At 55.6% G+C, this 13,303-nt stretch overlaps 1 protein-coding gene across 1 annotated transcript in view; it reads left to right on the top strand.

Moving 5' to 3' along the window:
* The window catches only part of LOC105181303 (RNA-binding protein MEX3B), a 42,474-nt gene extending 32,206 nt beyond the window's left edge, over positions 1 to 10,268 (top strand). Inside the window, exon 2 of the mRNA XM_011137993.2 lies at positions 8,446 to 10,268. Within this exon, the coding sequence (XP_011136295.1) occupies positions 8,446 to 9,428 (983 nt within the window). The 3' untranslated portion in view covers positions 9,429 to 10,268. The remainder of the gene's footprint in view (positions 1 to 8,445) is intronic.
* The last annotated feature ends 3,035 nt before the right edge of the window (positions 10,269 to 13,303 follow it).

Raw genomic sequence — 13,303 nt, 5'->3', positions numbered from 1 at the left:
CGGAAGTCATGCGAGACGGAGGAGAGAGAGAGAGACAGAGAGAGAGAGAGAGAGAGAGAGAGAGAGAGAGAGAGAGATCGCGTGTTGCTGTTGGGTTGAAAGCTCTGTGCGGACAGACGCAGGCAGACAGACGGGCAGAGAGAGAGAGAGAGAGAGAGAGAGAGAGAGAGAGAGAGAGAGAGAGAGAGAGAGAGAGAGAGAGAGAGAGAGAGAGAGAGAGGAGGAGGAGAAGTGCCGCAAAGCACAAACGAGATGGCCGCGCTCCTCGATTTATGAAAACGGCACCGAGAGGAACATAAATTAGCGGGGGGCCGGCGAGTAATCGCGTTCGCTTCAACTGATCGGCGCTGGTCGAAACAGGAAGTGCTAGGAGTCGCGCGCGCGCCCGCGCGTGATGCAGAGAGTCGGTCGGCCCGTGGAGGTGGAAAGTCGAAGTCGCGCTCGGAGGCGCCCGTGGGTTTAAATTATTCTTTTGGGCCGATTATTTATGGAGCCGGCATGCGCGCGCGCGCGAAATGCGTGAAACTCGCTTCTTAGCGCGCACGACGTCTCACGTCTCTTCGGTTCTTCTCGAGGAAAGGTGTAGTCCCTCTTCGCGACGACGTGGCGGCGATAGTTCGCTACGCTACATTTTGCGCGCGCAGCTACGCCTTCGTTCGTTCGTTCTTTCTTTCTTTCTTTCTTTCTTTCTTTCTTCAGTCCGGGGTCGGTTTCCGCTCGATGCCGAGGTATAAATCCGCCGCGTGCACGCGGGTTATCGTGGCGCGCGCAAAAGCACCGAGCTCGCCCGGAGAGTCGGCAACTCGCGCGCCGACTCGCCGCCGGAGGCGGATGGGCGACTGTAATAATCTGCCGGCGCGTTGGCAAGGTGGAGAGAGAAAGAGAGAGAGAGAGAGAGAGAAAGAGCGAAAAGGCACGATGTAAGAAACACGAGGGGGAGATATAGCGAAATAGCGAAGAGCGCGGCGGACAACGGAGGTCGCGACAGGGACGCGACGCGAATCGAACAAAGAGACGCTCGACGACGACGATGATGACGTCGCCGTCGTCGTCGTCGAGCGAGAGAGGGAGAGAGCTTTCTCGCACAGTGGAAAACTCTCGACGGTCGAATCTCTCGATTCCGACGCGCAATTTCATACTATCTTCATCCGGCTGAAATGGAGTGCGCGAGCGCGCGAGCCTGGTCCGATAGCAGGTGGCGATAAGTCCACGACGTCGTGTGATAAATCATCCCTTATTTCACCGGAGAACGCTCGGCCGCATCTGGCGGAAAATTGCGTAACCGGCAAACGTCTCCCGCGATCGGCAGGTCCGCGCCTTTTCCTCGCCGGTGCTTTTCCTCGGGCCGCCACCGACCGCCCATTGTCTACGCTCCCTCGGCCGTGAGTGAGTTTGAGGTAGGTCGATCGCGACGAATGACTCACCCCCTCGGACTCTCGACCGAAGAAGAGGGACAGGAGAGACCAACGATCTCTCTTTCTCTCTCTGGACGGAGTGGTGCTTCCACGCGGTGTAGACAACGTCGTCGTCGTCGTCGACGGTCTATTATTTCCACCGCGGCTTGTTAATATCGCGACATTCAATATCGCGTAATTATAACCGTGCCGTTGGCCGCATAAGTCCCGAACGACGCCGGGGTTCTCGCGGAGACCGGCAATGAATCATCCCATCGACGGGAGCGGGTGAACGCGCTCTCTCGCTCGTTCGCCTCGTGCGTCGACGCGTCGCACGCATGCTGCACGCGCAAGTTTCTTCTGCTTTTTCTTCTGCATTTCTCTTCGTATCGGCACCGGGACTCGGCATAGAGCCCGAAGCGCACGCACCTCGCTCCTTATCTCCTACGTTCTTATTTGTGAGCGGGAATAAAAGTCGCCTCTATGCAACATGGACTCGCATGCGCGCGCGTGCTCTCTCTCTCTCTCTCTCTCTCTCTCTCTCTCTTTCTCTTTCTCTTTCGATGCGCTTCCGGAGACACCGACGTTCGTTGCCGGAGGCACAAGGGTGCCCTTACTCTCTCTCTCTCTTCAAGGACCATCGTTTCGCTGCATTTCCATAGAAGATTAACGGTCTGGCATAATCTACATTTTCCATCGTGAGATCTCGGGCGGAGACCCTAGCCGGGAATCTTCTGCTACGAGAACGCACGTATTATCGTGAGGATTGCCGCTCGAGTCCGATGGAAAAGAGTGGCGGTAGCGTGTGGTCAGAAGGAGCAACGAAAGAGCAGAAGGAGGAAAGAAGAAAGAGAAAGAGGGGGAAGAGAGAGAGAGAGAGAGAGAGAGAGAGAGAGAGAGAGACGGGAGGGATGGCGATGGAGGAGGAGGAAGAGGAGGAAGGGAAAGATAGAGAAAGAGGGAAAGAGTAGGAGGAGAATGAACGTCGTTGGGCGGCAGTGTCAGTGGAGTTCAATCTTAATATAGTATGACCTCCACTGCCATTCGAGACAGTGTCGGACGCGACGGCAGTTGCAACGAGCGAGCGAGCGAGCGAGAGAAAGGGAAACAGGGATCGACCGAGAGACGCGACGGAGCGAGAGTGATTAAGAAGAAGAACGGAGAAGGACGCGAGAAAGAAGCGCGGCACGGGGGTCCAAGGGGGAGTAGGACGCGGTGGAACGGAGACGACCGGCCGAAGATGGTGAGAAAGAGAACGGGAACGAGAGAAAGAGAGTGCGTATGGTGAACGGATGCGTGCGTTGCACCTTATTCCCCAGTCCGATGAGTGAGCCTCGCCTCGGTTATTTCAGAGACATCAGCCCCGAGAGAGTGAGGCGGAGAGAGAAAGGGAGAGAAAGAGAGAGAGAGAGAGAGAGAGAGAGAGAGTGCGTGCGTGCGTGCGTGCACGCGTACGCTAGTCGCCGAGAGAGTGTCATCGATCTATTTCGAGAGGAGGCTGGAATTTCTGGCCTTCGCGAGGGGTCAGTAGAAGAGAGAAGGAGGTAGAGAGCGAGAGGGAAGAAATCTCTCGCGTAGGGGGAGAGAAAGGAGAGAAAGAGAAAGGGGCAGCGAAAGAGAGAGAGAGTGAGAGAGAGAGAGAGAGGGGGGGAGGAGGAGAGGAGAGGAGAGGAGAAAGAAAAGACGCGACGACGGACGGGTCGTTAGCACACCTGCGCGCGCGCATTCGCCGATGCGGACTGGCCGATGGTCAACGCACGAATGACCGCGCGCGCTGCTACGTCCTGTTCGGCCGACCTGCCGAGGAGGAGAGTGAGAAAGAGCGAGCGCCACCGCCGTGGTGTGTCGAGATGAATTATCTCGCGATACCCTATGATGAGGGAGCATAACTCCATTCACTCGCGCCGCTCTCGGCGCTGGTGCTCTCGTCCTCCTTCGTCGCCGGGCGGGATTTTTCGGGGACGATAAAGTTCGGCGATATCGAGCAGTGTCGGTAGCTTTCTCTCATGGCTTCCGCTCGAAACGGGCTGTCTGTCGGCCAGAATATCTCGTCGGTAATTAGATCTCTCTCTCAAGCTTCGGCGATATCGTGGCGATGTGCGAGAACCATGATCGCCGGTCCTCGGGAAATCGGCAAATTTTCGCGGCCATGTTGCACACCCAATTGGAGAAGCGCGCGATTGATCGTCCCCGAGCGCGATAAATCTACTTTGCGAGGGAGTATTTGCACAGAGGCGGGCGTCGCGAGGGGGGGGAGGCCAGTTATCGGGGCGTTATTGGACTTTCCTCGCTTGTATCGCGCGCCGCGCGTGTCGAGCCGGGATTACGTTAGAAGGGGCAGCGTTAGCTGCAGGACGACGACGACGACGACGACGAGGAGCAGCAGGAGGAGAAGGAGAAGGAGAAGGAGAGAAGGAGGAGGACGAGAAGAAGAAGGGGCGATGGGGATAAGGGGACACGCACGGGGCGGGAGAGGCGGGAGACGATCTAACGATACGATGGTGGGGAGAACGCGGTGGTGCTCGGCCGTTGCATTGTGGGGGTGTTGGCCTTCAACTTGACGGCGCAGTTTCACTGACCTGCCTGAGAAACTCGCGATGCCAGCTCCGTGTGGAGCGGACCCACGGACGACGTCCAGGACGCCAAAGGGTACCGCTACTTAAGGGCCTCACGGCCACTAAACAAACCTCTTGGCCGTGCCGGCGCGCGGCGCGATCGAGCGAGGGAAATTTAAGCGTGGCCGAGACTTAACTATATGGTCTCTCCTCTCGTGTGGCAGAGGAAATCCGAATCTCCTCCCGTGATGCGCGCGAATCTCCTCCGGAGACGCAGCAGACGGCCCGACGCCGCGCCGCGCCGCGCCGTGGCGTCCACTTTTCCGACGCGCTTTTCCTCCGTCGTCGGGAAGAACAATCTCCCAAGCGCGGAAATTTACGAGTTTCGCGACGCGCTCGCGTTCTCGCGCGGTCTTTTTGTCGCACGCTGATGCAAAATTCACAGCGAGACTCGACTGGACGGGACTCGCGTCGATTAAGTTCTCATTTCTCGAGAATCTCCCGGCAATGCAAAATGCCTTCAGACGATGGACCTTTTTTGTCTTCCTCTGGTCGAGGAAGAAGCGTGTCTCTGTCGGGCTGTTCGGCGACCGTAATTAAAGTAAAAGACGCGCGCAGGTGGTCGGCGAGCGTCCCTCTCTCGGGTCTCTTATCCTTCGTACACGTCGCTTCGATCCTCTCCTTTCGGGAAACTGACAAAACGACGGATAAGAATCGCTGGTCGCGCGCGCTCGGGGAAGGAAACCGGGCTTTCCTCGGAAAGAGAGACCTTTCCGAGGGAGTTCTCGCGCATCTGTCCGTCCGTCGTCGAAATATATTTCTCTGCGATCGATCCTCCGATGCACGCAAACGGTGCCCGGAATCAGCGGACAATGAAGATCATTTAAGAAACTCGAGGGCCCAGCGGAGGCAGGACAAAGTTTCGGCGCGTAGCCTATATCCGGCGGCCCGTGGCCGTGGTGCACTCGAGTTACACGACTGGCGTCTATAATGCAGCCGCGGACCGTGAAAGCCTGTAACTATTGATCCCGCGGCCTTTGGGGACTGCCGTGTTGCCGTCGCCGCCGCCGTCGCCGCCGCCGCTGCTGCGGATTTTAGCAACGTCATTCGACGCGCGTGACGTATCGTGGGAATGGAGAGTCGCGACTCCGCCGAGAGAGAGAGAGAGAGAGAGAGATGCAGAGAGAGAGAGAGAGAGATGCAGAGAGAGAGAGAGAGAGAGAGAGACAGACTTTCGCTCATCATTATGCTCACTCAGGGAGATGGTGCCACGTGCGGCAGCAGCACGCAGTAGTTGTCGTTTATACGAGTGACGCGTTTCCCCCGATAGGTAGTAGTGAGAAAGTGAGACGAGACGAGATGAGAAGTCGTGTGGAGTCGCCTCCTCGTGGCGGCGGGTCCTCTTCGTCGCGCGGGGATGGTCGCGCCGTCGATCTTCAGGATCGTCGAGAGTCCGGGCTACGGTCTACGATTTCGCGTTGCGAACGGAACCTGGACGGCTCGGCAGGCCGGACCGACGAGAGGCAGAAGGCCCCGAGAGACTCTCCTCGTTCCTTTCGATCCTCTCTTTTCGTCCTCTCTCCCGTCCCTTAGACCAGGCGAACAAAGCGAAGGGACCCCCGAGCGGCGTTCTCCGACGGACCGGGACCTTCTTTCTTTCCTCTCTCTTTCTCTCTCCTTTCCCTTCTCTCCATCTCGCCTCACCTTGGCCGCGGCCCTTCAACTGTCTACGACCCACGCCCCACCGCCTCCTATTTCTCCGTTTGTGCCACCACCACCACCACCTTCTTCTTCTTCTTCTTCTTCTTCTCCTCTTCCTCCTCCTCCTCCTCCTTCTTCTTCATCATCAATACCGGCACCAGCAGCAACAGCAGCAGCAGCAGCAGCAGCAGCAGCAGCAGCAGCAGCAGTACCAACACCACCACAAGACCACCGTCGCCACCTTCCTTGAGCTCTCTACGAGCGGCAACCTTCCTCTCCTCTTGGCGAGTCTTCGCTCTCCTGCCACGCGTATACCTACCTACCTACCTGTGTGCAAATTCGTCTCGTGCGCGTATTCCTCAGATTCTCGTCCACCTGCCTCTCGTCGTTGCCACCCATCGCCGTGCGGAGAGTCAGCGCCGAGTTATTTAGCCGAACCGAACCGGGCCGCTCCGGATTGCTCTAGGCGAATTTCCGGTACAAGGGAGGAAGAGAGAAAGAACTTTGGAGAAGTTTGGACGGACGGAAACTCGAGCGGGACCCGGCGCGCGTTCAGAGTTGCTCCGAGCGGTCGCCATTGGGACCGCTTCGCGTCTCTACCGACGCACGATGATTCAACGCGATCCTCTCGCGGTCCGTCGAGGTGGCCGATGCGACGACTCGTCCTGTTCCCGAGCGATCGACGCGTCAACGAGGATGACATTAGAAAGAGAAAAAGAGAGAAACGGCCTCCTCGTTTCCCGCGGCCGGAAAATGCGTCTCTCGTCGCTCGTACGCTTCGAAACGCTCAATTTGCAGAGACAGATGACGCACGCGACGTAATACTCGACTTCCGACGATCCGCGAGAGAACGCGCGACGTAACGTACAGTCGAGCGAAATTACGACTCCGATAGAGCGTTCACGCCCTCGAGACGACCTCCCGACGGTTCCCATGTGTACCCCGGCGAGGGTTAGGTTCCTTTCGCGCTCGCGTATCGCCGATGGTTCGCGCGCGCGCGCTGCGTATGTGTGTGTGTGTGTGTGTGTGCACATGCATGCATGCGCGTGCACGCCGCGAGCGCCTTTCGTTCCGCATCGATGTCAAGACTGTACGCGCCGCGCGCGCGGTGCATGTCCCTGAAGAAGCGGGGGACGTCCGTGACATTGGTGCCCGTCGTCGTCGCCGCCGTTGCGCGCGCGAAGGTCCTAGGCATCCTTCGCTTAGCCGCGAAGGCTCGTTCTTGAGCGTTCTTGCCGTTGCGCGCGCAAACAAAGTATTCCGGAATTCACTCGCGACCTTGCACTCGTCCTCACACGCTGCTTCGTCTCGAATCCTGCCACCGTCGCCGCTGTGTTTCGCCCTCTCCCGCGCCGCGACTCACGCTGGAAAACGCAAAATTTGATTACGAGAGATCGACGTGCGCGCGAGCGAGCGAGCGAGCGGGAGAGAGAGAGAGAGAGAGAGAGAGAGAGAGAGAGAGAATGCAGGCTGGCCGAGAGAGGGAGAAGCAGCGCGAAGCAGCCGCTGGTATGCGATGCAACGTGCGCGTCGCCTTCTCTCTTCCAGCGCGACGAAGGAGAGAGTGAACTGAATGAAAGGGAGGACGGGGCGAGAGAGGAGGATAAAGAGAGCGAGAGAGAGAGAGAGAGAGAGAGAGAGAGAGAGAGAGAGGCGGTGATGGTGGAGGGAGAAAGAGAGAAGGCGAGAGGTTCTCAGGACGTGCGAGAAGGAGACGAGAGAGCGAGCGAACGAACGAACGAACGAACGAACGAACGAACGAACGAACGAACGCGAGGAGGAAACGACGGAGAGGAGCAAGAAGCGAAAGAAGGAAAGAGAGAGGAGTGGTTCACCTGCATTGCTAGCATTGCGCTGGCTCAAGGCCAAAGAGTCTGCGAGACCGAGGACCAGACCGGGTCGGGACCTCCTTCCTTCCAGTTTCCTGCACCCTGCTCTCTCTCCACGCCGTGCCGTTTTGCTCTCTCGCTTCGTGTAGCGTCTCCTACTCCTGCGAGTCTCTCTTTCTCACTTTCTCCCTCTTCCCCATCGCGTTGCGAGCGAGATGCGTCTCTCGCGGTGCGATATGCAAACAATTGCATCATGCGCGTGCGCGCGTGTGCGCAAACAAAGCTATTTTGGAAAGTTGAGGCGTGTGGGCGGCCTTGCGGCCAACACGGACGAAATGCGACCAACAAAGGATAATGCATGTTGTAGTAGGAGAATGCGCGTTAATTCATAGAAACGATCGATCCTCTCTCTACGTGTGGTTGTTTTCGCCTGGGGTTCCACTCGGGGAAACAGAGTGACACGAGTGGCCGCCAAGTCGCCGCTTCAAGTAATTTCTCCACCGACGCAGAGTGAATGTTTTTCATTCGGAACCGGCGTCGGTCGAGCGCAATTTTTTCGATCGGAATTCCAGAGCAGAACCTCAGTGACGTTCCCCGTCTCGCGACGGACGTACAGGTTCTTCTCTCACTCTCATTACTTCGGCTGGAAACTGAAACGTGTGAAACGTGTGAAACGCGCGTGGGACTTTCACTCACGTTTTTCGAGCGAAGGACACCTCGCTCTGTGAAATTTAGAGCGCTTTTATATCGTTTATTCGCTGCGCCAAAGTCAAAGGTCAACGGCAAGAGCCGCGCTCGCGCTCGCGCGCGAACGACACTCGACTCTCGTCGCGTCGCGTCGCGTCGCGTCACGTCGCGTCGTGAAGCTCGCCGCGAGAGCCGCCGCCGACGATCAGACGCGGATTTTCATGCAAAGCGAGCAAGCAAGCGTAACCTCACGTTGTCCCTCTGTTGTTCTGATTGCAGGCTGCAAGATCAAGGCTCTCCGCGCCAAGACCAACACCTACATAAAGACGCCCGTGCGCGGCGAGGAGCCGGTGTTCGTGGTGACAGGTCGCAAGGAGGACGTCGCCCGCGCGAAGCGTGAAATCCTGTCGGCTGCGGAGCATTTCTCGCAGATCAGAGCGTCGCGCAAGAGTTCGCTGGGCGCACTCCTCGGCGCGCCACCCGGGCCACCCGCGTCGGTCCCCGGCCACGTGACGATTCAGGTACGCGTACCCTACAGAGTGGTGGGTCTGGTCGTGGGACCTAAGGGCGCTACCATCAAGCGCATTCAACATCAGACGCACACCTACATTGTTACACCTAGTCGCGACAAGGAGCCGGTATTCGAGGTGACCGGCCTCCCGGACAACGTCGAGGCGGCTAGGCGGGAGATTCAAGCTCACATCAGCCTGCGCACGGGCACTAGTGCGAGCGTATGCGACGAGGCGGATCTACTAGGCGCGCTCTGTCGCGGCGGGCTCAGCTCAATTTTGACTTGCCTCGATCCCCCGGGATCGAACGCCTCCAACGGCTCGAGCGGTGCGTTCTCGAGTAGCGGCAGTTGCAGCAGTTCGTCCAGCAGCTCCGGCGCCGCGGGGATGAACGACATCGTGGCGATCTGGGGCGCTGGGGGATTGGAGAGAGACGAAGGTCTCGGCGAGTCGCCGTCATTCGAGTCGCAGCCGGCCTCGGCGTCTTCGATCTGGTCGTTTCCGAGCGTGACGCTGCCGTCGAGGCCCTCACCACCGGCATCGGCGAGCCCGGCGTCGCCCACGGACTCGCTCCTCGGCGGCGGACGGCGAGAGTGCCTCGTGTGCGGCGACAAGGAGGTTACAGCTGCGTTGGTGCCCTGCGGACACAATCACTTCTGCATGGACTGCGGTAAAAGACTCTGCGAGGGCACCGATCCCATGTGCCCGGTATGCTCCAGTCCGGTGATGCAGGCACTCCGTATCTTCTCCTAAAGGCCCGCGCGGAGCCGCGTCAGCTGACCGCGCCGCGACACCCGGTATACGCAGCGGCTGCATCAACTTACCTTCTACCGTTCCTCGAATACGAACGGCGGCTAACTCTGGCAGATACGATGACGACGATGACGACGGCGACGGCGACGGCGGCGATCGCGATCGCGCGACGACTTTGTCGCTGTTGTTGTTGTTGTTGTTGTTGTCGGGGAACCACGGCGACGCGATGCAGGCGGCGCGATCCTCGCGAATCGTCGTGCGCTTCATCATCCTCATTATCATCGTCGTCGTCGTCGTTGTCATCATCATCATTATCATCATCACCACCATCGCGTTAGCGACGTTGTCGTCGTCGTCGTCGTCGTCGTCGTCGTCGTCGTCGTTTATCCACAGTGTGCGATGCCGCCGTCGTCAGGGGATCGGACGCGCACAATGTCTCAATTCCACGGCTGCCAATATAATCTCTTTTACGCGACGGGAATGCCTCGACGCCCGTGCGGTCGCTCGAGTCCGTCGTTCCCGCTGACCGGATACAACGAAGCCAGCTTTTAAGTTCTACGAGATATATATTTAGGTAGAGGGACAGAGAGAGATGAAAACACATTGTCTCACCCCACCGTCATCGTCATCTCGCTTCCCTCCCCCTTCCCCATGCTCCCATCCCTCCTAGGCCCGCCCTCTCACTCGCCTCCGCACCCGCTGCTCATCCTACACCCTCCTTCCTCCTCTTCCCTCTCCCCCCCCTCCCCACTCCCCCCTTCCCGACGCTTGCGTAGATTAGGCTCGCGGCTCGTCGAGTACTAAGCTTTCTCGAGGCACACATATATACATATATATGTATATACATATATATACATATATATTTATATATTTATATATATATATATATATATAAAATATATATGAGAGACGGCGCGAAGAGTACTCCATCGTGCATCTCGCGAATGGTACTCGATCGTACTGTCGTCCGGACTGACGCGAAGAAAAACAAAACATAAGCAACACAGAAAATAAGAGAGCCTCTCTATCGCCCGCAAAAGGATCGACGCTGCGACGATTCGACTGATATATAAATATGTATTTAGTAGCGAGACTGATGATTACCGAGACGCTACTTTTCTTTCTCCGCTAACCCCGGAGGCTAAATGGTCCGAAACACATGGATATCGATCGAGTCGCGGACCGACCGGCCTCGCCTTCCTGACTTTTACACTCGACAACACACGGTGCGTTGTTCTTTCGCATTGAGATAAAGAGAGAAAAATAAGGACGAAAACGCAAAGAACTCTCCGCTCGTTCCTGAGATTTCTCTTGGTCGAATGTTTGCTGGGAACCGGAGGCCGCCGCCGCCGCTGCTGCTGCTGCTGCTGCTGCTTGTTCAGCATGAGCCTTTTAGAGCTTTCGCGAAAGATGTTTTTTTCTTCTCACTTGTTAATCTCATTTCTTCTTCTTTCCTCCTTTCTTTCTTCCTTTCTGTCTTTCTTAGTGATAATTACGACTGAGTGAACCACGTTCAAATCGTGTCCAAAGATGTGTATCTCTTTTCGATTTCTTCATTGCTTCTCTAAGCTTCGTATATATGTACACATACATATATATATTATTATTCGAATATCAAAGCATGCTTACGCTCGTATTTTCCAGCCGATGACGAGAGTAGACACACACACGTACATAATCACGATCGATTCTTCTTTAGTCCAATGACGGGGGAAGATACGAAGCTGACGCTTTTTATCTTAATGCAATGTTTGATTTTGTGCCAAAAGGGCTGGGCAGAGAGAGAGAGAGAGAGAGAGAGAGAGAGAGAGAGAGAGAGAGAGAGAGAGAGAGTGAATGAGTGAGTGTGAGTCATCTCGATAATTTCACAAAGATTGCGCACTGGGCAACCGTAAGAATATCCTCCCCTCGCGGGCCTCTTCTCCTCATTCGAAACTCTTCTCACACGGAGGAATAACGAAAGCGTTCGTACGTCTTGATCTCAGCGTTCGTTTGGAACGCGCGCGTAGAAAGTGTTAAGTTCTTATAATCGATCCGCGGGGGGAGGTTTTCCGTTGTCAAGTGTACAATTACGGACTCGACGAACCTGCGAGCTCGTCGCGACTGCGACAGTGAAGATTACCGAGAACTACCAACACGTACACGAATCGCGACACATTTGCTCCGACGCATGTACGCATATAAGTGCATACATGCACACATACAGACCCACACACACACACACACACACATATAGAGGAACACACCGACAGATGTGACCAGACATCCTACACGTGAAAAAGAGAGGGAGAAGAGAAGAGGGTCACGGGCCCCTCGATTCGCCACGAAATCACGCAGTGATATTGCGCGAACGGCGCGTTTGTTCCACCCGGCTTCCCTCGCCACTTAGAGAGTATTAACTTAAACAATATCTTTATATAAGCGATATAGTAATTGAAATAATAACTATAAAATTATATAGATATATATACATATATATATATATATATATATATAAATCACACACATACACACACATATGTATACATATATATGTAGCTATATATATGTATGTGTATATCGTGTGTCGGGAGGTATCTGTGAAGCATGAGTGTACGATAGAATGTGAGAAAGAAAGGCACGAGTGAATGAGGGAACACAGGCAGCGAATGATATTTTATCGAAACGAGATTTAGATTTTGTATTTTTCGCGCGTTTCGCCGATGGGACGGCGGGTGGTCCGCTGGGCCGTAACGTCATTTCTCAGAGGAAGTAGAGAACGAGCGGGAACATGAAGGAAGGAAAGAGAGAGAGAGAGAGAGAGAGAGAGAGACAGAAAATTATATTTAAGAATCCGTCGCGGTTTAGAGAATGCAGAAAATTGCAAACAGAGAGAACATGGTGCAAAAAGGAAAAACAAATAGGGATAAAAGAGACACAAAGAATAGAGCATATAACGCGTCGAGGGGCCACGCGTCCGCTCTCTCAAGGCAGGAACAACGGGCGTTTTAGAAACGAGGTCGGTCGATGCGCCGGCGGCTCTCGCAAGTGTATTCTTCGACTAGTAATAATCGAGCGATCGCTAAATCCGATCGTCGGGAAAGGAGGGAAGAAAGGTACAACGGAGGAGAAGCGATACTCGTTTCGCGTAAGGATCGACGTTTTTAAATACACATTCTCTCTCACACACGTACATATTCATACACACACACACACACACACACACACGTAGTGTGTCCTTTCTTTCGTTGGAGAGGCGCGTAATCGCATTATCGCTATTAACCCTCTGCATTTAATATTTAATATCTCTCTCTATATATCCTCTTACGTGTATGTATATATATGTATATACATGTTCGCGTGAAATATGTAGCTATACGTATGTATACATATGTGTGTACGCAATCGCACGTGGATGTGTATCGACGATCGTCACCGCGCGTGTCCGCTGCGCGTGCCTTCGTTACACATCCGTTTCGTTCGATTTATCTATCCATCTATCTATCTATCTGTCTGTCTGTTTATCTGTCTATCTTCTACATACACGCCACCGTACCCGCTTCCTCTCCGGGACCGGGACCGCGCACGACCGGAGGAACGACGAGAGCTTTCTGTGCACACGCACACACTCCACATGTACATCTCCCCCCCTCTCTCTCTCTCTCTCTCTCTCTCTCATATTCAGAAACACACACACACACACAGAGTTTCGTCCTCCCTCCGTGTTGCTGCGGACGAGCGTCGCGCTCGGATCGTAAGGGTCCCCGGGAGCGAACGAACGCCCCCCCCCCTCCCTCTACTGCAGGGTGCGTACCCTGCGAGGTTGAAAGGGCCGCGAGTACGGCGGGCGTTTGTCCTTTGCGCGCGGGAGAGGGGGCGCGCCTGTATGTGCGTGC

Source organism: Harpegnathos saltator, unplaced genomic scaffold (assembly GCF_003227715.2).
Source record: "Harpegnathos saltator strain DR-91 unplaced genomic scaffold, Hsal_v8.6 scaffold25, whole genome shotgun sequence".
NCBI lineage: Eukaryota > Metazoa > Arthropoda > Insecta > Hymenoptera > Formicidae > Harpegnathos > Harpegnathos saltator.
The sequence above is the reverse complement of the archived record's forward strand: the minus strand, read 5'-3'. Positions and strand labels throughout refer to the sequence as shown.